General features: G+C 41.9%; 1 protein-coding gene across 2 annotated transcripts in view; it reads right to left on the bottom strand.

Moving 5' to 3' along the window:
* mtus2a (microtubule associated tumor suppressor candidate 2a) overlaps window positions 1-24,404 on the bottom strand; it is a 45,979-nt gene that overhangs the window by 4,099 nt on the left and 17,476 nt on the right. The window contains exons 3-15 of one of the 2 annotated variants that reach the window (XM_085420664.1): window positions 23,610-23,868; window positions 20,331-20,576; window positions 8,853-9,017; window positions 5,986-6,084; window positions 3,575-3,738; window positions 3,378-3,503; window positions 1,637-1,703; window positions 1,120-1,334; window positions 921-1,026; window positions 738-811; window positions 540-638; window positions 288-407; window positions 50-150 (exon numbers count right to left, since the gene is read on the bottom strand). In XM_085420664.1, coding sequence (XP_085276790.1) covers window positions 50-150; window positions 288-407; window positions 540-638; window positions 738-811; window positions 921-1,026; window positions 1,120-1,334; window positions 1,637-1,703; window positions 3,378-3,503; window positions 3,575-3,738; window positions 5,986-6,084; window positions 8,853-9,017; window positions 20,331-20,576; window positions 23,610-23,868 — 1,841 coding nt within the window. The remainder of the gene's footprint in view (window positions 1-49; window positions 151-287; window positions 408-539; window positions 639-737; window positions 812-920; window positions 1,027-1,119; window positions 1,335-1,636; window positions 1,704-3,377; window positions 3,504-3,574; window positions 3,739-5,985; window positions 6,085-8,852; window positions 9,018-20,330; window positions 20,577-23,609; window positions 23,869-24,404) is intronic. The other variant, XM_085420665.1, reaches the window with a different exon arrangement.

Genomic DNA, 24,404 nt, shown 5'->3' with positions numbered 1-24,404 from the left:
CATGAAGTAGTGAATGCTGAGCATTAATGTTAATGATGATGCCTCTTACCTGGACAGGGCTAGGTTCTTTTCAATGCGAGCTTTAAGATCTTCATTCTGCTGTTGCAGAACCTGCACTTTTTCCTCGAGGAACACATTCTTTTGGGCCTGCTCAAAAGCAGAAAACAACCATACCGCAATCTATCATTATACAGACCACACTGACCTTTCTGTCTATTCAAAATAGTGCGAATTTGTGGAAAAGGCAGTGTAGAAGATGCTGGTTACGGTGGCTTATTTGAGCCTACCACTTTCTCCAGGTCAGAGATCTTCTTCTCCTGCTGGTGTATCTGCTGGTTCTTCATTTCCACGACCTCCTTCAAACTCTTGAGGTCTTGCTCGATGTGTTGATATGGCGCTAAAGCATCCTGCCAAAAAATAAGCGCATTTAAAAATAAATGAATGAAAGGGAGTGTTTGAATAAAAGGCACCCAGCGTCTCAGAAGTATGCCAAGTTTCTGTTTGCGCTCTTTGTATATATATGCAGGGTATTTACTCACCACTATCTGTTCATCTGTGCTCCTCCTCAAAGCCTCCTCAAAGCGTTTGGCCTTGTCCCTCAGACTCTGGTTTTGAAAGGTGAGCGTATCCACTTGATCCTGAGAAAATGCACACACAAAAATACAAGATTACACACTGTACCAGTACAGACGTCTATGTTTAAACCTAAAAAAAAGATCTTCTTTTCAGTATCATACCTGTAGAGAAAGTCTAAGCTTCTCAAAGTCCTCCTCTAGAAGGATCTTCTGTTGCTCGTGAGCTTTCCTTAAGTCTATGTGCAGATTTAGAAGGAAGATAAAAGAAGAGAGCTGGTGTGACTCCCTGCAGTGCTTGCATCATATTGTGTTTTTTTTTTTATTAAACAAACCCCACATTCATACCTCTCATAGTACGGGCATGCTCTTCATGGAGTGTTGCCATGGTGATGTTGTGCATGTCTCTGAGTTCCTGAATGGCTGCCTGATGGCTGACTGTCATCTCTTCGATCTAACGCACAGCCACACACGTGTACACGTGCACGTTAAAGCCAGCTAATAACAGAAACAAACCAGTCACCTCCCACCGATGCCTTTCTCCTACCTGCTCCTGCTGTTGAGTCCTACACTCCTCCATCTCTGACCGATGCTCCGCCTTCAGGTGCTCCGCCTCTGCTGAGTGACACTTCCTGAGTCCTTCCTCCACAGCAGCCAGCTCTGCCTCCTGTTGCAGCTGCAGCTCCTGCAGCTCTCGCTCAAACGCCACCTCCAGCGCTGCCTTCTCTCTCTGGAGTCTCTCCCAGCGCACTGAGTTTGAGGCTGTGCATGAAGTACATCTAGTCATCTAGTTATGCGATGAGGACACTAGCAGCTATAGAAAGCTTAAAACCAACATTTCTATTTGGAAATCATTAATGCAAGTCGTTTTATGTTGAAATATAAAATGTAAAAATAAAAATATCTGCCTTTTACACTGATTACACCTTTACAATTCACTGTATGAACAGCCCAGGTGTGAATAATAGGTAGTTATAATGGTCTAGTGATTCTAACTAGAATACATTAACTGTGCTTTAGTTAATGTAACAGCCGTACATTACTTTAAGTGATTTGATTTTTACCCATTTCCTCTCTGATCTTTTGCATTTCCAAAGACAACTTCCTTTGATTTTCTTCTGCGGTTTCATTCTGAAAAACAAAAATGAACGTCATTGTTGACACAGTGCACAGCCCAAGTACAAATCAACTGGAATTCTTAAACTCAAATGACCTCAGACTGGCCTTGAATTTGGCCAAAGAGAATAATAAAAGTTTAAATAATGAACAGAAGGCCAATAGTCTATCTTTGAAATGATTTAATTATGGATTTACTGGCCTTTTAACTACAAAAAACTTGTTGACACTGGGTTTGTTTGGCATTTTAGCTGCAGTACTGACTGCTTTAGTGACATTTAAAAGATTTGACAGAAAAATAAACATTGTAAGAACCTGTTAAATAATCTGAATTTAGTAAAGTAGAAAAAAGTCTAGCTCATGCCCTAAATTGAGTATTACTGCTTTGTACAATTCACTTACTAGGATGTTATTTGTGAGGCTACAGGTAAGGTTGATGGGTATATTAACAGATGCGTTTTTCATTCATTAACCAACGTAGTGGACAGCATGCTTTGATTTGAAATGTACCCAAAAATCCACACTGCCACAAACAGCTCTTAATCTTTACCTTAAATAGCAGTAAGGGATTTTTTTTTACTGCCAGAAAAAAAAATTCTGTTGCTAATCAGAAGCTTTCCAGATGTTATTGCACTGATTAAAGCCTCAAACCATATCAGAGCCCTGACTGTGGTTCACAGATGGCTGTAGACATTCACTTTACTTCTCTCATACATGATGACGATGATTCAAACCAAAAGTTTCAAATTTGCATTTTCTTGTTGGTGCAAAAATACTCTTTTATGTCAGATTATGTTGTCTTTAGTAATTTTGGTAGGCTCTGCTTGAGAAAAGGGAAACATATGTGCGTTTGTGACACATAACAAAGTGCCCAAAGACACAATTTCAAATAGTTTTTTTGCTAAGTTGTGTATTATGTTTAGACACCACACTAGTTTAGGTGTTTTTTTGTGTGTGAATGATTCATAGGTTAATGTTAAGTGTCTTAAACAAAAGGCCATTCATCAGAAAATGGTCGGGTTCACGTACAGGACTGAAAATGAGTGAAAAAGCAGCCAATGATGCCAAAGACCTTCAGAAACCCTACCTACCGCTTAACACCACTTTAAAAAAGTACAAGAAAGTCTGGCTTTTACAGAACTGTTTACACAGTATTATATACAATGCTCTAGCTGTAGTTTTTGACTGATGCCAGCAGAGGGAGCTCAAATCCACTCAAAAGTCACACTTGTACTTTCCCTGTCTTGAATATCTGCAGTGTGGACCTGTGATTGCAGCACTCAGACAATGACCATAAAGAAGTCAGACAGTCCCCCGACAGTCTGGCACTGGTATTACTACCACAGCACCTCAGAGGTGAAATCATCCCATTAGCCAGAGAACTGGATGAAACCAGATCAGTGACACACTGAACTCTGGTAGACCCTTTCCACAGTCACACTGTTCAAACTGTTTGTCATCCAGCATGTCATTGACCATGCTGTGAACACTTCATGCTGTTAAATACTGCATGTGCCCTTAAATTCACGCGTGTGCACTGTGTGCACGTGTGTCATACATATTAGGCTTGGTGTAAACACTAAGACTGCGGTATTATGTTGTAAATCTGCATGGGATGGCAGGTGAACCTTTAAGCCTTAATATGGTGATTACAGTAATACTGTGCACAGTATCATTCCAGTTCGCTACCTTGAGGCAATAATGCTGAGTGGTGACTATGAAAGCTTCTAGACCCAGCGAAGTCTTCTTCAGTTCATCTCTAAGAGCTTTCAGCTGCCTCTCCTGCTGTTCGCAGCGTCCCTGCAGCCTCTGAACCTGAAAAGCGACACAGAATAATACCAGAATGAACAGCCCAAACGGTGCTGCAGAGTTTCTCAGTTACCCACCTCTTCTCTTTGCTTTTCTTTTTCTCTCTCCTCCGCTTGCCTCTGTTTCTCTTTCTGTTGAGCCTCCTCTTTCTCTCTCTGCAGGTTCTCCTGCTGTTCTTGCTGTAGCCTCAGGGGGGCCACGCGGCGAGGGGAACCAGAGGGAGCTGAGCCCCGGACTGCTGCTGCACGCAACAAAGACAATCAAATAAGGTTAGAATGAGCGTGTGTGTGTGTGTGTATGTGTGTGTGTGTGTGTGTGTGTGTGTGTGTGTGTGTTTTAAGGAAACTAACAAGACATTAGGGACTCACAAATGTATCAACTGAACATCAGCCAATTAAACATATATACCGAAGTTTATGTGTTCTGTCACATCAGTTTTAGTGTTGAATGACAGTGACAAAAAGGAGAGGCACTTTTAAAACAGTTCAGTAGTTTCCCAGCATAAAGAGGTAACAAACAGGAAGTAAATACATGAAACCAAAAAAATATCCTTAATGGAATCTGGCAATTTTAAACATCAAAATTCAACTGGTGAATCAGTGATCGCATTTTCAGGATAAATGGTAGTAATTTAATTAAATCTATTTTTTAATACAGTCTTCAGGTAGTTTCTCATAATGAACCATTTAAACTCATGATAAATGTGTAAACTTCTCTCATATAACGATTTAACACCACGATTATGCTAACGTGGGTGTTTTATTTACAACATGCATATGTAAAGAAACATTTGGGCACATCAAAGTAACGGTGTCTGAAGGGGCACAATCATTAAATCATAGCTGACACACAAGCAAGGCGATTAACCCTTGCGCCACCTTGTTACAGTGCGAGTGTGTGTATACCATAAAATTTACTCTATATTAGCAACAGACTCACAAACCAGCCTGTAGGTGGAAATGTGCTTGCACACAAAATAAAATCACAGCAGAACACCAAATCACCTGCCTCAACGTTATAATTCAGGCCTGCTGGAGCATGGGGAGTGGTCTCCATGGCAACACGAGGCTGGGCTTGGGGAGCAGGGTCCCAGGTAATGAGTGCAAAATTGTTTGGAGGGAGGTGGGGGTGCGGAGGGTAAAATACAAAAAAAAAGAAAGAAAAAAAGAGCAACGAACGGATAGAGCGGAATAGCTGCAGATGAACTGAATAACTGTCTTGGTGATTGATGTCTATAACCCGTTTAACCAAATATAACCAAAGGGCTTTGGGTAGAAATGTAACACATTAGTAGGAGTAGCTCTCTGAAAAAATGACAGAAATAAAGACCAAAAGGTAAAAAACTGCAGAGATGTTTTGATGTCATCTGTTAAAAAAATGCAAGCGTCAGCAATTGTTCCAGAGCTCCATCTATCTCAATGTCCTTTCTTTGCCTTGAAGCCTTATTAGGAATCCCTTTCCCTTATTTTCAGCAAATGCTCTCTGCCTCTTTTTCAGGCACATGTGCACAAGCATGCATGTGCACACACCTAGACATGTGCAGGTTCTAGTTGAAAGGTTAGAGAGAGGATACTGAATACTAAATGAGCCTATATGGATGAGTGTGAAGGCAGCATGCAGATGAGAGCGGAGAGGTGGATGGATGAGAAATAACGATGCAAGAAACAATGAGAAAAGGTAATGGCAAATCTTGCGGAGAGCATAGATGGAAGTGTTTGTCTGTGTGTTTTTAGGGTGTTCTTAAAGATATCAAGGCCGAGATATTCACGAGGTGAATATCAGTTTCACTTTCTCTCGCTAGCATCTTGCTGGGATCGTGTCCAGAGCAACTTCAAGGTGGAACAACAGTGTGCAAATTTCAGTAAACAAGAGCAAAATCAATGATGCTGGGAATTTGAAAGAAGAAAAATGCTTTCATTTTGGGACCGTGTAGGAGTAGACGAGGTCCGAGAAAGTAGCAGTAAAGACAAAGGTGAACAGCAGCACCAAAGTGAGAAAATAAGTGGCCTGAGGAGATGTGTTTGACTCTGCTAGGAAACATCTGGATTCTCTCCGCAATCCCAAAAGAAAATTACTCTGCTCTTTCCAGACCACATGGATGAAACCACAACATAGAAGAAATTGTTAAATATCACAAATCTCCACCTCAAACTGTTTAGAACCACATCTGGGTATTAGAAATATTTGGGGGGCGGGACACCCCAGAGCAGAGTGAGGTGGAGCTATACAATACGTGTCTTATTGATCAGGATGAATAGTGTACAATTAGTCAGCCACCGGGATTCTGGCACAGGCTTTTTTAATTACATACAATTTGACTTGCCATCGTAGGACAAGCACAGGTGTCTATATTACCATCAATAGTTTTCTGCCCCTGTGTGCGAGTCAAACTGTTCGATTTCTAGCACCTCTGTTTTGTATTGTAGACAAAGAAAACCACTATTCCATATATCTACACTTTGCATAATAACAAAGAGGAAAAACTTACCTGGAGACTGAGGTTTGGGAGGAACCACAGCCAGCCTTTTTGGAGAGGACGGGAGAGAACGTGTGACTTCTGAACTCCGCTGAAACTCCTTCCTGCTCACTGTCACAACAGAAGGTGTTGATTAGGCTCCGAATATCACACAGTGACATTTGGCTAGTACAGCATGTCAGATATACACACATGAGTGTCAAATCGACTTTGCCTGCCTGCCTCAATCTTTTTTTATTGTACTTTTTTCCATTTCTTGGCTGATTTTCCTCCTCTCCTAACTTTTTTCCAATCTTTCCAGTTACCCCTTCTGCTTTCATCTCCAGCTACATCCCCCCTGCTGTGTAGTATAACTATGTCCCACAGGATTGCGGGTCAAAAAGAAGCTGAGCAGATGTGCTAAAAATCCTCCTTCGTCTATGTGACACTATTGCACTTTGTAGTCAAGACAGGAAACAATTAGGAACTCCCAATGATTTATTAATATTATTTCAACCCTCAAAAACATTCTCCTGCGTTTCACATTGAATCTTTTGCAGAATAGTGAATGTAAGAACAAGTGGCTGGATTTGAAACAAGTACACGGGAGCTCGAAATGTAGAAAATTGGGGCGAAAAATTCTAAGTGAAGGAGAAAAAAGAGGTGACGCAAATAAAGAAGTAGGAAGGAAGGAAATTTCAAGAGGTTAGCAGGGAGACTGGTGTGAAGAAGGCAGGAGAGTGGGAGCGAGACCTTGAAAAGAAACTAATTAGACCTGTTACAGGAAAGAAGCCTCTGATCCTGAACAAATCCCCATATAACCCTGGAGGTTTCTTTTGCTCTGCAGCAACACTGTGTGTGCGGTGTTCAGTGTGCATGTTTTGGTAAAATCATGCAAATGTGGCTCTCAGAGGGAATCTTTATTGCCACACACTGTCACATCACATCACCGTACTGACTCGAACACACAGTGAGGCTTTGTAGAATCTGAATTTAAATCTGGATGGGCTACTTGAAAATAAAAGGTCAGCAGATGCTTGTGATGTGAAGCTGTTTAGGATAGCACAGCTACATTTCCCATTGCCTACACGGAACACCATGCTTGTATGAGCACCTTTTCCAAACAAGTAGAACATGTTCAGATGACGATACAGATATTTTTTACATGAAATAACCGTTGTTATTTTTTACAGGCTGAAGCAGAAATACACGTGCTCATGACATGTTACTTCAGTTTTTTTGCTGCTAAAAGTGTTTCTACAAGTTACTTAATCATGGGGGTGTATTTAGTTTTTCCACATACAGTTTCTGCATTTCTGTCAGGGTCCTGGGTCTGAGCGACCCAGGATCCCTGGGCAGTCATGGACTTGTGATATTATATGTATTTTTGGTGTTGCTGCCCCTCTTCTCCATGTTTGTAGATATGAGTGTGTGTGTGGGTGTGTGTATGGGTGCAGGTGTGTCTGAACACTTGTTTACAGGCGCCTTCAGGCCTGGTGGGTGTGGCCCTGCTAGGGGACTGGCCACACCCAAGCCACACACCTGCTGCTGATCACGGCTCGTCGGGGGAGCTACTTAGGAGAGTCTTGGAGCTCCCACCGATGTGGGATCATTGAGTTAGACTCCCAAGTCAGTGTTACTCCAGGAAGTACTGATCGTGTTTGCCCGCGGGGGTCAGTGTCTAACGGCTGCTTCCATTGTTTTCCCTGCAGGAGGAGCATGGAGAGGAAGGACAGCACGCACAGGGTGTGCACAGTCACGACAGCGGGGCGCACGAACACGGACGCCACTGGAAGACACACGCGGGAGTCTTGGGGAGCACGGGGATTAATTGTGCATCAGTATTTACCGCACTGTAAATAAACGCACAGTCTACACACAGAGCTCCGCGCTTGGGTCCTCACTCCCTACATCCCCACGGTCTGCCAGCCAGACCGTGACAATTTCGGCTTGATTTTTGGTAAATAAATAATAAATAATGAAACACTGCATGTGTTGGTGCTCATCTGAGGTTCTATTTACCTCATTGTGGGACCTGATGCATAAAACCTTAGAATTCAAAGATGGTGTACCTTCTGTTTTATTGCCATGACTGTACATATGAGTCTGTACAACCATATAGAGAGCCAAAAAAAGCCTTAATGCAACGCTAATATAAAAAAAGGGTATGAGTCAGGTTGCCAGGAACTTTCTACATCAATAATTCATAACACACTCTGTATCAGCTCAGGGCACACAGGGTGAAGGATATTTTCTCATCCCCACAACACCGTCTGCATCCCTGATAAGAACCTGTTGGCAACAATAGCGATGTCTGCATTGTTTTGTCTCAAATGTATTTCGCTTATGTCACAGAAGAGAACATGTAGCTCTGTGTCATCTATTCAAGCAGAAGCAGGACATTTTTATAACATCATATAAATGTGGCAGAGTGAAGTGCGATACTATGGAGCGCCTGGTGTTACTTCATGTATGATAATACAAATGCATTTGAAAAAGAATATTGCTGCTGTCAATTCCATCCTCTTATTCCTGGTGGCACTCGATTGGATATGCTGCATAGTGTGCCTCCTCTAATGTGGATTTCTCATGATATTTTTAATTATTTTAACATATGTGCACAATACGTGCCTGTAAACCACATATGTGACCACAGCGTGAGACAATAGGACACAATCTGTTACTGGAAACATGCATCTCTCTCTTTTGCACACATCCATAGAGAACAAATGTGCATGTAAAATATATATTTCCTACATTTACTACACAGAGCTTATGGGTTTCGACTGATGTGTGGTAGTGCAGAAATGTTAGCTGTGCCAAATCACAGAAAAAACAAAAAAATGCTTTCAGTTTTATCAAACCAAGACTCTGTGCGCTGTTCCAGGAAAACTACTGACCTCCAGGGGAGCTTCTTGACTGGGGTGGCAGGTAGCGTCGGGGTAGTGCCGGAGTGGAGGGGGGCTGGAGGCTGTTGCTGCGACATTGTGCCCCTCTCTGGTGATCTGTTGACGCAGTGCCAGTTGTCACTCTATGAAGAGGAGGCTCCTCACTCACACTCAGACCTAGAATACAAAAAAAAACAAAAACCAACTCATTACCTTCAGAGTTTTCTGCCCTATTTTCTGTATTTCACATCTCTTGCGATCACATATTATTCCTATAACTGGACAGGGTTATATTCTGACTGAATTTAGGGTCACTGGACCGGGAAATGGTTTCTAACCTCAGGGTCTCACTGCTGCTGCCCCCAATTTCTTGTCCGTTAACCTGGGACATACACTTGTCTTTCATATACCCACACAATCTCAAACACACACACATACAGGGATTTGTTTACACAGGGAAACATCGACAGGCATACAATACTTGGAACATGTATACTTGCAGTGATTACTGCTCTTCCTGACTCTTAATGGAGCTCTAATCTATTGAAAAACTGACAGATAGTTTACACACTCTCTCTCGCACGGCATAAATCCTGCTCATCTCCCCGTTCCTGATCAATAGTGACACAAGAGATTACCGGCATTTCTCAAGCTTCAAAATTTTTCCATCAAACAGGGATTAAGAATTGGTTTTAAAGCTGATCGAAAGACGCTATGAAATTATCATTAAGCCATTTAGCACAACTTGTACCTCACTGTAACGCAAGTTGGTTGCTTAACAACACAGGAAAAAAATCCTGTTTGAATGTATCTATCAATACTTTCCTTTGACCAGCCGCAAGCCCATAGTGACTGCAAACTTACTTTGCTCTTTGATGCATGAATATTGTGCAAATATAAAAACAGCAATATTATATGTAATATTCCAGAAGCAGGAAACAACCTGGACAGGTCACCAGTCCATCACTGCAAACTCTCACATCCACCCCTACAGCCAATTTAGAGTCACCAGTTAACCTTACTAGCATGTCTTATTGTTCACTGATTTGTCAGCACACAGTTGACATATGTTGCATTCCCCAAGCTTCCATATTATCCCAGAGCTCCTCTGGGAGTTCATTACTAAGGCTGCTGACAGTCTGACAGCATTTCTTTCTCATTAACCAGCTGAAGATATGGTCAGTTTATCTCATTCAAATCTAATCTTGGAGAGAGGAGTGGACTACGTTCACAGAGCTCTGTGGCTCAACCTGTCAGCATCCTTTATATTAGAGGTTTAAAAGATGAAAACCTAGCCTAGAACATTTAAACTGAGTTGACATAGATCAGTTGGCTGGCTGATATAAACAGAGATGAGCTCATTCGTCAGAGGTCAAATATGGACAAATGAACTCCCGGAGCACAGAGAGGAAGAGAAAACGATGATGTGGGGAATACAAAACTGGGGAATGCTGTGAAAGAGAAGATGGCGACTATTTTGAGGGCTTAGAGAAGGAGAAAAGGGGGGATGCATTTCATTATCAAGCTGATATGCATCACTTATTGGCTAATTGCCAGCTGATGATGGATAACAGAGAAAGAAAGAGGGAAAAGGCTGGATGCATGGAATTAGGAGGAAGGCAACAAAAGGATATAAAAAGACCTACAAGGAGCAATAATTGGTGCTGCAATGGAGCCGGCAGCAAGCTTAGTATTTTACAGAGACGGATGAAAAATAGCAAAGAAATGAAAAAGGGACCATGAATAAGAGGAAACAGCTGGGAACAAAAGACAGCAGGCTTTTGTTCTCAGCGGGAGGCCATTTTATTGGATGGGTTTGTTCCTCATAGCTAAACCAAGACCAGCAGAACTGACCTGGCTTTTTGGTTTTCACTGGTATTCACTGGCAAAAACGACATTTTAATTTGAAAGTGAAATAGTCAAATGCTTCGTTCTCACTGCGACATGAACTCTTTTGGTGTTTTTCACATTCACATTTATAGCACGGAACTGATCAAGCCCATTCACGTTGAAAGTAACCCAGGGGGAATGCATCCAGGTGCAAACATGCATACGCAGGCGCTGATGTAGGAGCTTGCAGTGCAGCTTGCAGTGCTGACATGGCAAATCAATAGCCCCCCTTTTTTTCCTGAAAAACACCTACCACCCAACAAAAAGGCGAATGATGTATTATGTATTATATGAAAAGAAGAACCATGCGGTAACAGATTCTTTGAGATATTTGTAAGATAACTAATGAAGCAGGTAAAGGGGTTACATTGGTCCTGTTTTAAGTCAGGGCAGCACGGTGGTGGTTAGCACTGTTGCCTCACACCAAGAAGATCGTGACTTTGATTTCACCATATTTCCTTCATGTCCTTTCCTTCACCAGCTCTCTCCCAAAGACAAATAACCTAGTTGGGTTAGGTTAACTGCTGATTCTAAATTGTCATAGGTGTGAATGTGAGAGCATATTGTTGTCTGTCTCTCTGCGTTAGCCCTGCAACAGACTGGCGACCTGTCCAGGGTGTACTCTGCCGTTCATCACATGTTAACTGGGATAGGCTCCTGCGACCCTGATAAGAACAAGTGGAAGAGTATAGATGTTTTAAGTTGTGGTTTGTGAGCATTTCTCGTTAATACCTACTGAGCTGGAGGTACTCGTGTCCTGTATACTGTATAAATAGATGAAGCAGCCTCACAGTGCGCAAATATTTCATTTAAAATCACTACACTCAAACTTGTACTTGAAGAACAAAAGAAGTACAAAAAGTATTCATGTTGACACAATGAACAGATATCATCGTTTCCCTGTTAATATTATTATGTTTAACTTTAAGTTAATGTTAATTAATGCGCTTTCTTTGCGTTTTAATCAATAAATCCATTCCTTTATTTTATCTCACTTTTTTTTTGTTTAACAACAAAAGTACAAATACCTTAAGACAGAGATTACACCTTGCGCCTTAAAATGACTGAGTTTAAGTCATTAAAAGAAATAATAATTAAATAATATTTTTATTTTATTTTTAATAATAATTAGAAGAAATAATCAGAAAAACAAACAGCAAGAAATTAATTCACAAAGTTAAAAGTAACAGATCCAGGTTTGCTTGCACGCTGCTTTTGTAGTGTGATTTAAAACAAACTATAAGTGATGAGTAATGTAAGTCAGTGTGTAAACCTACTGAAAATTTTTTCCATTTATACACCAACTTTTAAGCCTAACCCTAATATTAACTTTTTAAACTTTTTTTTAATTAGACCACATGTTCTCACAGACAGATGTCAGTTTCCTTTAACACTGTTCAGTGCGAAAGACAGCGTGTGTAATGAAGCTTGAAACTCATATTCATCAGAGGCCATAATTTGTTCTGCTTATTAATGGCTTCCTGCTGATTCCTTCCTTCAGCTGGTTTTAAAGGTGGAATAAATGAAATTCAGAACAACTGTCAAAAGAAAAAAAAAATCTAGCCACATAAGGAAGGGAATTTGACTCCATCGACTCTATCCAGTATTTGTAGATGAACCAGTAAAAGAATATTTGGAAGAAAAGCTATCTAAATAAAATCACATTAATAATATTAAATATTAAAAACTGGTCAACAAACAGATTAACTTGAATACTGGGTTTCCAAAGCATGCTAACAGAGTAAGATGAATAAAACATAGAATAAGATACAGATTTGATATTCAATATTCAGGTTACATTAATCGTTTTAATTGAAAGTGCAACCTGGAATTGACAAAGGAGGTTGATTGGTTCAAAATTAGAAAGTGTGGCTTTAAATATGCTCCAAACTGAAATTTATCTCAAGCTACATTAACTTAAAACTTTAAGTTAAGATTGTCACCAAATGTCTTCTCATGGTAACTAAAAAACAGTTTGCAAACGCACGGAATTGTACATCCCACAATTCTCAGTTTTATATCAGGGAATAAAACGCTACAATCATGTGTGATGTTCTTGAAAGTCATGGTAAGGTTATATCTGAATATATAAATATCAAATTAATAACCCCACAGAGCAAAGGCATGGGTTGTAGACAGTCGAATTAAATGATAACACAGGAGCTGACGGCAGCAGCCTCGGGCCTCCTTTCCTCTCTTAGGACACAGATGCCAAGAGATTAAAAGTTCATTCCAGCTAAAAGGACAGCGTTTCTCCTCTCATGGTCAACAAGAGAGAGATGCTCCTCTATGATAAGGAGCACTGACTGAAAGCAGTCAAATGGTAATTTAAAGTTCAGTCTTAAGAAATGATCTCAGAGTTAGACTGGAGGAAAAGCATTTTCTCTTGATTAACCTCCTAAGACCCGAACTCTTCCAGAGGATGCATTTTTAATTTCTCTTTGACATTTGGGCATATTGGGGCCCGATGAATGTAAAAACAAAGAATTATCAAATGTTTTTTTTTTTTACCTGCTTTTTGTTTCTAAGAAAAATGAGAGCCACAAATGAAGATATTTGTTAGAATTTTGATAGAACAGTGGCAGTATAATGTCCTCGTAAGTGGATATCAGGCCCTTGTAGAGCATAAGTGAGTATTTTGGTCTAAATAAAATGTGATGTCCACATATGTGGACGCAGGGTCCTAGAAGGTTAAATATAACACTGCTGTTAGGCTCTTGATCAGTCTTGAAGAAAGTAGATTTCTGAACATTCAAAGCAGGAGAGAATAAGCGAAAGATTTAGGATGGAGAGAGGAGGCAGTAGAAGGAGACCATCTGTTAACCACAGTCTGGGTTCAAAGTGACAGCCAGAATCATCCCTGCTGAAGTGTTCTTAAGCCGAGCCATTTGCTCTGCATTTCTTTCAGCTTCTGGTCACAAGCTTGGACAAAAACAGTCATTTCACTCACTGAGGCAACATCACGAGAAGTGAGCACAGGCAGTCAGCACTATTTCAGCAGTATTCAGACTCTGTCTCCAGGCACTAAGCCTTTTACAGAATAAGTTAATGAAAATGCATTTACCACCATGGTGCTGCTACACCCGCCTGTTAGTTATTGACACTTTTTGGGATAATATCAAGCTCCCTGTTTAGGTTTCTGAAAGAACAAAGCAAAAAAATAAATATTCATTTATTAATTTTACAAGCTTACATTTTTCAGCCATGAAATTACATATAACAAGTGTGACGACATTATTTATGTGTCTATAAAAGAGGTTGCCTTTGAGGCTGTGAAATAAAAAATATAATAAAAAGGCAAAAACTAGTAAATAAAAAACAGGAAAAGAAACGATACTGGCTGACAACATGAAACTTTCTAATAAAACTCAAACAAAACTTAACTTGTGTTAGCAGCTATTTTGTTATTCCAAAATCTTTTCAAAAATGTTTGACTTCCTGCAATTATCTCATTAAAAAAGATATTTCCTGGAGTTATTTGCTTCTTCTAAGAGATGCATCAGTGAAAAACTAAAATAGCAATAAGAGCTCCTCAGCGGGGAGAGAACGAAGGACAGGGGTGCTGCCTCTTGACTAATATGCATGCATCTTTGTCAGTCTAAAGCATCTTTTAAGCTCATAAAGCTCGATTAACACAGAGCTGGTTGAAATAGAGTGGGAGTTTAGCAGTTAATAAACAGCCCCGTCGAGCCCATCCTCACCGCTAGAGCACTGCCGCTTCAATAAGCCTCTGCCATGTTAGTTTTTTCTCTCCTCTACCACAGAATGCCAGCCATATCTAATTGGCCCATCTAATGTTCTCCTCCACCAGCGTGTGTGTGTGTATGCTTATAAGTGTGTGCGCACATGCACCACAGAAACCATCTGTTCACAGTGAGCGAGCATGAGTCAGAGACTAGATCTGAGCCATGGCATCTGGGGTACGGCATTCACTCTCCTCTCTATGCAGATCTCCGCATGCCTCGCTTTCCGCTCCTTTTTCCCCCGTCTTCCTTCCTCTCTCCCCTTAGCTCATTTTGACTCATTGAATTTGCTTTCACCGCTGCATCTCCCTTCAGCTCTTCTTCTCCCCTCAGCTCCCTGCTCGCTCCAGCCCGCCCTTCGTTTGATTTCTTACAATATTTTATTATCGCAAGACAAGACAAATAGAGCTGATAATACACAGTTTGTTTTGGCGATTGAGTTTCTGTCATGGAGTCGGTGTTGCTCAAAGGCACAGGCTTAATCAACTGTCTTCTGCTGGAATCTTCTCTCAGCTATGAAACAGAGTCTGTCAATCACAGAGGAATTAACAGCACACACCCCTCTTTCATGTGCGGATGCAAGAGGGGTGTCTTCAGTGCAAAAGCACGCAGACATCCACACACACACACATGAAACATCTTGGGAGATGTCAGCCACTGGGCTAAAGCATGGATTGAATTAATGGCTAATCAATGCCATGTAGAGTAAGCTATGTGCCTCTAGATACTCTACTCTAGCCTCTAGACTAACTCATACATATTTCCATGTATACTTATATACAAACCGCTGATAAGAATCAATTATGGTCAAAGCAGTTTAGCCTAGTATTAGCTTAGTGTGTGAATGTTATGTGTTCCTATGCAGAAAAATGCCCTAATTCCAATTAGCTCTAATAGTATCAAATAATTGCAAATAATTTTCATTAATTTCCCCAGTTTCCTGATGCTGTATGACTCTTTTTTTCATCCCACTGTAATAATAAAGTTGAATGGCTTATAGTTGAACAAGCCATCAGCTATTTTTACTGAAGCTACTATCTACGCTAGTCCTGCACCGTACACACACACACACACACACACACACACACACACACACACACACACACACACACACACACACACACACACACACACACACACACACACACACACACACACACACACAACCCACTGAGCTGGAGGATGAACTACAACAGTGGGAAGTATAAACTCCAGGGACATTCCTCTAACCCACTTTACTAGTGCCCTGCAATCTTTTCCCAAACGCGTTACTCCTTAATGATTTCTTCTATCAGTACCATCCAGAGCACTAACAGAGTCCGTTTTGCTCGTTGATCAATGGGGAATGCTTCTCTCTGCACAAGTAGGTACTAGGTTGCTGGAGCTCCCCTGACATCCTTGACAGAAGGATGTGAGAATGCATCTGTCAGTCTTTCTGTTCTTTGATCGAAGCTGGAGCATGGTGAGATGGGGCAAAGATCCCAGAGCAGAGGAGGAAAATCAGGTATTGCAAATCTCTCCTAAATACATTTATTGTTGTGGTTTTAAACTCATTATACATATAAATGTATGGCAACTCACCCTAATCTCTTTTTTTTTTTTCTTTTTTTTTCTTCTTATCCCACAACTTAGACATTCACATTATTCACACTCTCATTACACATACATATAGGATCTTGGGGGTGGGCACAATCACGGAGTCCAAATTACCATCAGGGTGTACACCTCACCCCTGGCGTCGTTGCCCACCTCTCAATTTTAAATACACTTAGACATTGAGGGCTATCAGGAGGGACTATGCGCTTACCTGCTGCTCCTTGGCAGGTAGCTCCATGCCCTCCTGGGTTTTAAATGCACCTTAGAACACACATGCATCAACACTACAATGAGCGGGTGGAGGGAGGTTTGGAGTCTTCTCCCACCCCCATTCTCTGCGGCCTGCTGGAGCAGGAGGGCTAGGTGGAGTTGGCCGTCCGACTGCGGTCTGGAGTGTGGGGCCTCCCTGCTGCTACGGAGTCGGGGTGGTCTGCCTCTCCCCACCGCAGGGAAAAGGGTAACACCACCTGGGTCTGGGTGCAGTTCCCCCCTCCAGGAGCAAGGGTACCTAGACCCGGTTTGTAGAGTACGCTTGGGGAGTGTGATCGTGTGTACAGCGTCTCTTTATGTCTGTCTCCACGTTGGTTGAGTGTGGAGTGAGTGCATATGAGAGCATGAGGGTGGGAATGGATGTTTGTGTCTGTGTGTGCCTGTATTTCTGTGTCTATATGTCAGGTTGGGTATCAGATGCCACCTCTCTGGGGACACCTCAGGCCCTCCAAGGTTTGGAGGCCTATCTCCACCTACCACCACTTCCACTGCCGGTGGCGGACTCCCTCAGGTGTCGGTGCGTTGGTGGTTCTTTGTGTCTGGGGGTGGGCGTCCAGGTACACACCGGCTCACTCCTTGGCGGCCGCTTATCGGGGCCTGGAGCCTGGGGCTCGCTCGGGCCCCTTCGGGGGTGGGGTGCCCCCGGCCTCTCGGCCTGGGGCTCGGTCACTCAGGCACAGCTGGCGGCCGGCGGAGCTCACGGGCGCGTCACTGCAACTCCCCCTGGCTTCTGCTCCGCGGCTGCTGAGTGAACCCTCATCTGGGACTCTCCTCAGCTCTTACTGGAACAGTGGCGCGGCTGCCCCTCTGTTGGTCTTCCATGGTTTCTTGTGTTCTGGGGGCCTCTGGATGTCTGGAGTTTTGATCTCCTCCATACCTGCTTCACACCCTGGAGGACGGGGCTGTGGCCCCCCCACACTCCCTAGCAGATCGTTACATGGAGAAACCTTTGGAATACAAGCATGCTGATCCACACAGGTATGCACACGGGTGTTCACTGCTCGTAGACCCAAATTACACGTTTCTTGGCTGCTACTTCGAAGCACATCTGTCCTGCGTGCTGCACAACAACATTGAATATTTAGTATTTACTGCTGTTTACACTTAGCTAGATTAATGCGAGGGTGTTGTGTTTAGTATGTTGCTTTGTTTTTTGTTTTTTTTGTCTTTTTTTGCTTGTTTTCTATTCTTCTCTCAACAGGTGATCCAGGAGATTTTTTATTTTTTTTCTCCCCCCCTTTCTCACTGTCCCTCTCCCCTTCTGTTTTTCCTTTCCTTCCTCTTTCTTTCTCCCTTTCCTATCTCTCACTCATGTCTGTCCCGTCTGTAACATCTGAAAATAAAATATAATAAATAATAAAAACAAAGATCGACCAAATGGACCAATACGGCAATGCCACGATGATCCATTTGGCAAAGTAAATCCATTGGGTATCCTTGTTGGTCTTCAGACAACAATTCTGATGGCTAAAGAACCAAATGGGACAGGCGAAAAAAAAAAAGAAAAAAAACAAAAACAAAAAAAAACAAAAAACAAAAAAAAAAAAACTCACCCTAATCTCGCAAAGAGAAGAGCTAGTATGACTGTTAAACTTATCCCCCCAAGAAAGTAAAGTAAAGTAAGACAAAAAGACATCAGACAACCTTGTGCTTGAAGCTCATCAAGTGCTCACACAGCAGGAAAGAAAGAGGATCTGCAGTCGGGGGTTCAAAAAGGGCCCAGAGTTCAAATACTTCACTGATAAAGGCCACAAGCACCACGCAGAGTCAAAAGTGGAAATAAATGTTTCTGCTCTCCCCTTCTGTCTCCCGCACTGCATGCCACGTACAAACACACCAACAGACACACACATAAAACTTAACATCAAAGGACCTTAATCTTCCTCCTCTCACGTCTATCATCCTCTATTCCATTTTAGCTTCACCTTACACTGCAGCCGTTCAACAGCAGGAAGAGGAATATTCTGCTGCAGGCACTACTTTTAACAATTTCTAGTCTTCTCTGTTGTCCTGGCAGGTGCTGCTACACTTTCTGAGTATATTTGATGTATAAAGGTTTAACTGCCTAAGGAGTTTTGACCGACAGGTGATTGGCTACTGCACATTAATACCGAGAGCTTTTTAAATAGACAATGTGCCAGCAAGAAAGATCATGTCACATTGTGTTTGTTCTTCTCTGATTTAGTAGTACAAGTGTGTCATTACAGTATGTGAAGAGCTGCAGTGTGTCCTGATGTAATTAATGAATGTTTGCTCAGCAGAAATATCTTAAATCAAATTTCACTTATGTGCGACATTATTTGAAATATTTTATTTTAAGAAAAAAACTGTAGAAATGAAGGTTTTATATAAAATGAAGAATGTAAATTGATTACTTTTGGTCATTATCCTATTAGAGCACTTAATTATGAACAAATTTTACCATCTAGGTGTTGATTTGAGGTGAAGGATTTGGAGGTAGTCCTAATTCACTGTTCCATCCACTTTGTGCAATGCACCAGTGCCACGGCGAGAAAACAACCCATTATTTGTTCACTGTGGAAAGTGATGCTGATGAATCAGCAGTTTCCATGGTTGTTACTGAACATCCTAACCAGTTTTCTCCCATCTACGGGTGACAGTTTGGGTGTTCTCCCAGACCTTTGCCAAGTGGTGACATATCCACATAAGTTGTACTTGCAGTTGTTTAAATTGAGGATGCTGAGATGTATAGTTGCTTAGAAATAGCTCCAAAAGACAATAAATATTCATGAATAAAGGATTCTTAAAATCACTGATTTCAGCTTGACACACATACACGTGCCCCCACTCTTAGTCAGTAATAGTGCTATTTCCTTCATCAATACGTACAAAGTTTAAAACAATAAAAACATTTTTTTTCTCCTGAAGCACATAGGCTTTTCAAAAAATAAAACCTCCCTATTTATGCAGCTTTGTTTAAAAAAGAAGAAGAAAAAGATAAACACATTCTGCTTTGGAAACCCAGAGGGATTCCTCTTTTCCCTGTTGCACTGCAGAGAGCCGTTCCCTCAGTACTGCACAGTTTGTGTTTACTTTTTAACCAATGGCAAAGAAAAGACAAGGATAAAAAAAAAAGGATGAGCACAAGGGGGGAAATGAGGGAAAGGAGCGATGACATAACAGGGGGCCTGATGTGCGTGAGAGCGAGGCGCTTACGTCAACTGTAACTGGGAGAGGAAGAGCAAGCATTTCCTATGTAGGTCACATTAAATACACATGCAGCCATCACAAAATTCAGCCAACTATCTAACCAGTCTGCCAAGCAGCACTGGGATCACAACTGTAAATTCTTCCAGGCCCCTGCTACTGTGAAAATGAAAACTATTCACACAAGCATTGCTGTTATCTCTGCTAATGCTGACAGAATCTGCAGCACAGACCCAGTTACAGTAAGAGCCTGTAAAATTACTGGTAAGTCTGGGTAACGATGATGTGTGCTGTGTCGTTTTGACAAACCTCTAAGCGTAAGAATGGAAAGACCAACGTGGCCTGTGCACAAACCTATTGATGATAAAACACTAATGCAAATTGACAGCTACACACTGCACTGCTAGTGACTATAATCTGATTTTTCTTTGGTGTCCTCGTGTGTTATGGAAGATGTGCTTCTTGAATCTGTGTCTCTGCACACGATAATTACGTTGATATTGTGTGTGAAAATTCAGAGTGAAGGATAAATTGCAGGAGGGGTGGAACTCAAAGAGAAAGCAAACCCTAACATAATGCATGTGGGTGGGGGCTGTTTATGCAAACTATATTCATCAGGGAAAACACAGTGGAAGGCAACAAAAGCGCTTAAGTGCTTATCACTCTTAATGTATCATAATGTGGTGATAAAGTCGGCATTAAAGTTAACAGGCAGGCATTCGCGTGACGTGAACGTGGCATCATAGAAAAGCAGACGCGTGCATGGAAGGGCCTCTATCTGACGCGTGGTAATGGTGGTGTCAACAGATTTGAGCTGACTCACGGTGAGCTGTTCTGCAGGGGTCACTCTGTGTGCTGTCAGCAGAATGGGCCGAGGAGACAGAGGACACGCTGGAGCTCCGGACGAAGCCAAATGCCGCCAGGCGGCCCGCGGGCAGGCGGCTGGAGCTGAAACCTGGGGGGCGAAGACCCGACTGACTTGCTTTGGGAAGCAGAGACCTGCAGGCCGCTGCAGCCTGGGGCTGGGCTGCTGCTGTCGTAGTAGCGGGTGGGGTGGCAGCCTGGTCATCTGAGAATCAAGCATAAATCATGTTATCTCATGTGTATTACTGAGAATTCTAAAAAACGAATCAAGACATGCGCAATGAACTGAGAAAAAAAGAACTACTTCACTGCATTTCATCATATCTGGCTCTACTGCATTTATGCTCCTTTTATCTAAGTTGCAACAAATGAATCCTGATATACAGGGAAAGTGATTTTGTGTACAGATGTCTGTGTGTGTGCATGTATGTGTGTGTGTTAGTACTTATTGACTAAACTCATTAGGCAAAATATATACAAGAAGCTCAACAGTTGTGATGTTTATCCCCCTGTGAACCATTCATTATCCTGTGTTGACTAAGCTCTCAGTGGGCACCAGGAAGTTCATCATTCTATGACTATGACTGCTGCGCCAAGTAAATATAATAAGTATACACACAACAACCTGTGAACAGCTGTGTTTGGCTCTGCTGGTGATTGCAGACTGGGCTACTGGCCAGCGGTTTCTCAAATGTCAGCGCTATCATGGTATTCAATGTGACACTCACAGATTAGGTCATTGTTAATATATCTATCTAACCCATAACCTTACTGCCTTATTATCAGTAACCCTTCAAAGTTATCTCGAAGACTAAAAGCAGTCGTTTCCAAACTTGAAAGGTATGGAAGGTAAATTTTAAAAAAAGAGAAACTATTGTTATTGAAGGACAAAAGGAAAATGTTTGGAATCAAGGAGAGAAATTGAGGTTAAAAAGGTAATCACAGCCTCATATAGGAAGCTATTGTCAGGGAACGATTGTGAGAAATCCTCTCTTTGCTGTCATCTATGGTTTCCAATGGCAATACAGATGAAATGTGAAGGCATGAACAACAAAGGCTACACACAAATATACACACAATGGGCAGTGGGCAAATCCCCAGGCCATGGATAAAAGCTCCATCTTGGCTGCACTAGCCTGCAGAACAAGGTCTAGATCCTGGGTGGAAGAGGAGCTTTATCCCCTGCTGGCTACAGAGATAAGGTAGGCAGCCCTCATTTCCTCTCCATTTGGCACAGCTGCATGTGCCAGTGCATGCTATGGGGGCAACCACATCGTGAGGACAAGAGAAAGAAAGAAAAACTTTGTGAAGGAGAAATAAAACTCTGTTGGAACAGAGAGGGGAAAACCCGGGAGAAAAATTAAAAAAGCTTCCAGTCTAGCTCCCTTCCAGCATCATCAATGCTGCTGCTCACACTTGTCATGTCCTCCCTCGATCCTTAGCGCCCGTCTGTGTGCCATGCGGTCTGTTCATTAGGTTGGAGCTTGCTCCTCTAGAGTGAGAAGGTCAGGATCATTCAAGATAAATGGTCTCATTTCTATTCTATCCTCCCAACCCCCACTCCTCTGTACTCATTCACTCTGAGAGACAACGGAGAGAAGTGAGCTTGGCAATCATCAACTATAGCCTAAATACCACAGCCGCAGACTGCTTGTGAATATAGAAAGCAGTAACCGGTGTCTTTATTCCACACATCTCAAAGTTCTCTGTGATAAAGTCACCATCAAAAAGCTTATATATAAAGGTCCTTTAGGCTATAATTGTTTTCCCTTAGAAAACCCTAAGAGTTTTGCCAATGCTAAAGACGTGAGCAAAACCATATTTCCGTCCACTGCCTTTGAATGAAAGCAAGGACATTAAGTAATTTAGGCCAGAAAAATTCAATGGGATAGGCAGCTGGGAAAGGTGCAACAATCGCCAGTCTTTTAGAGTCAGGTCAAGGTGAGACACAAAAACCTGCACCGATTACCTCCACTGAGTCTGAAATTCCATGTAAATGTAACACCTGAGTTTATTACAACCTCTGCAGCAGAACATGCACAAAGCATCAGGATCACTGCTTTTAGAGTAGATGAGAGTGTCAGCACGAAGAAGCTGTGGTTGCTACAACACATATGAGAAGAAGGTCCTTATTATAAAAACAATACAGTATTTAGACGTATCTATATAGTAATTAAGTAAGTAGTTTGAGTAGCTTGACAGCTACACAATAACTTTATAGCATAACTACTATAATCTGTGTGACACAGAGAGATTTCCTCTTCTCTCACATGTTGTTATTCACAGCGATGAATGAAATAAAGGGGTGGGGGGGTAGGGTGGGGGGTTCTAGTTAGTGTTTTCCCAGGAGACTGATGAGAAAAAATGAAAAACTCAAATAATTTCAGCATTTCAGGTGCCGTTTATCCAACCATGCAAAGGGCATGGAGGATTCCAGAAGGAAGATAGTGACATCACTTAAGTGTTAATTGCTTTGTACTTCAAAGGCTTTAGTTCCCAGAGGGCCAAGCAGCATGTAGTTGCTATGCATATGTATTAATAAGGATTATGATAAGGAAGCCCAGCACATCATGAAACTATGCTGATCAACTGTGCATGTTCAGTTTTGGGTATGTATGTATGTATTTTGTGTATATATGTATATATTAAAGTACACATGTAGATGTACAAAATCTCTCCAGATGTTATCAGTTTGTGTCTGCGTTGGCACCCTCAGCTACACAGCAAATCAAACATGCATGGGAGTGATAAATGACACAGCCTGCCAGCAGTGTGCAGGATGATGAGAAAATTTTAGACTCCAATATTGCATTAACAGTTGAGCTGTGACTTAAATCTGAGTTCGGCAGCCAGAGATGCTATCTGAACCCTCAGAATTGGAAATTTTTTGTGCGCGAAGAGGAAAATGTGAGCAAGTAGTTATTTATTTATTTGATTTTGGTGATGGCAGCGTAGTCCCCTCAGAGTGTCTCTAAAAGATTCCCAATCAGATCAAAATTAATCTCAGAGAACGCATTTTAATAAGCTGCCTTCATCTCGGGCCAAGTTGATAAGGGGAGGAAAGGGTCTCAAAACTGCTTGGTGCGGCAGAGGAGAAGAAAGGTAACGCAGCATAAATTTTGGGTTGCTGAAATAGAATCTGACATGAGCTCAGATGACTCAAAAGAGGTCATTTACAGTTGCTATCCTTGCTGCTTTCTGTGTGGAAAATTCAGATCTGGTCAAATGTTTAATTTACCTGTATTATCCGGGTCTTTCTGATTAGTTGCTGGGGTGACAGGTTGGACCGGCTGGCTGAAGACTTGTGTTGACCTCTGACCTTGACTAGGTCCTCTGCCCTTGGCCGCGATCGTAGCCGTTCTGGTGACAGCTCCCAGTCCCAGACGCAGACCTCTGCCAGACCGCAGGAGACTGCCACTCCCTCCTGCCTGAGCAGCCGTCCTGCTCTGCAGAGCGTCCTCAGCGGAGCAGCCTTTCAAGCTGACGGATCTTCCAACCTAGAAATCAAAATCACCAAATGGAGTCAAATGCCATCAAAATAACTGACATGCTGTGTTTTCTGAAGCCATTTCTGTGCAGTTAAATCACATAAGAGCTTTCCATTTTTCATTGCAGCATTTCAAGTATGGGCCACACTTAAATTCATGACTAAGATAATAACAGCGTTTTCTTTTGTTTTTTTAACATTTGTGTGTGTTTGCTTTAAAACCCCCTTCAGACTTTCACCCACGTTTGTTAGCAACAATGTCTGGATACTGTAGCAGCTTTAATTTTGTGCAAAAATGCAACGCACCCTGTAATCTAATAGCAGCATGATGCTGATTATTGAAAAAAAAAGTATTTCTATCCTCAGTTTGGAACTCTGCTGCATGCTTCTTTTTCTTATATTGTGAGTAGAAGCAATCAAATCTGATGAAAAATGGAACCCAGCAAATCAGATGTTATTAACTCTAAATGAAAATGTAACAGTCCTGCAGGGAAACTGGAAGCTGCGGAATAAATTTGAAATGTTGACACTCTCAACAGTGTTACT

The sequence above is a fragment of the Rhamphochromis longiceps genome, linkage group LG10, assembly GCF_057381845.1.
Source record: "Rhamphochromis longiceps isolate RC_006_pf linkage group LG10, R_longiceps_female_GT1.1, whole genome shotgun sequence".
Lineage (NCBI taxonomy): Eukaryota > Metazoa > Chordata > Actinopteri > Cichliformes > Cichlidae > Rhamphochromis > Rhamphochromis longiceps.
The sequence above is the reverse complement of the archived record's forward strand: the minus strand, read 5'-3'. Positions and strand labels throughout refer to the sequence as shown.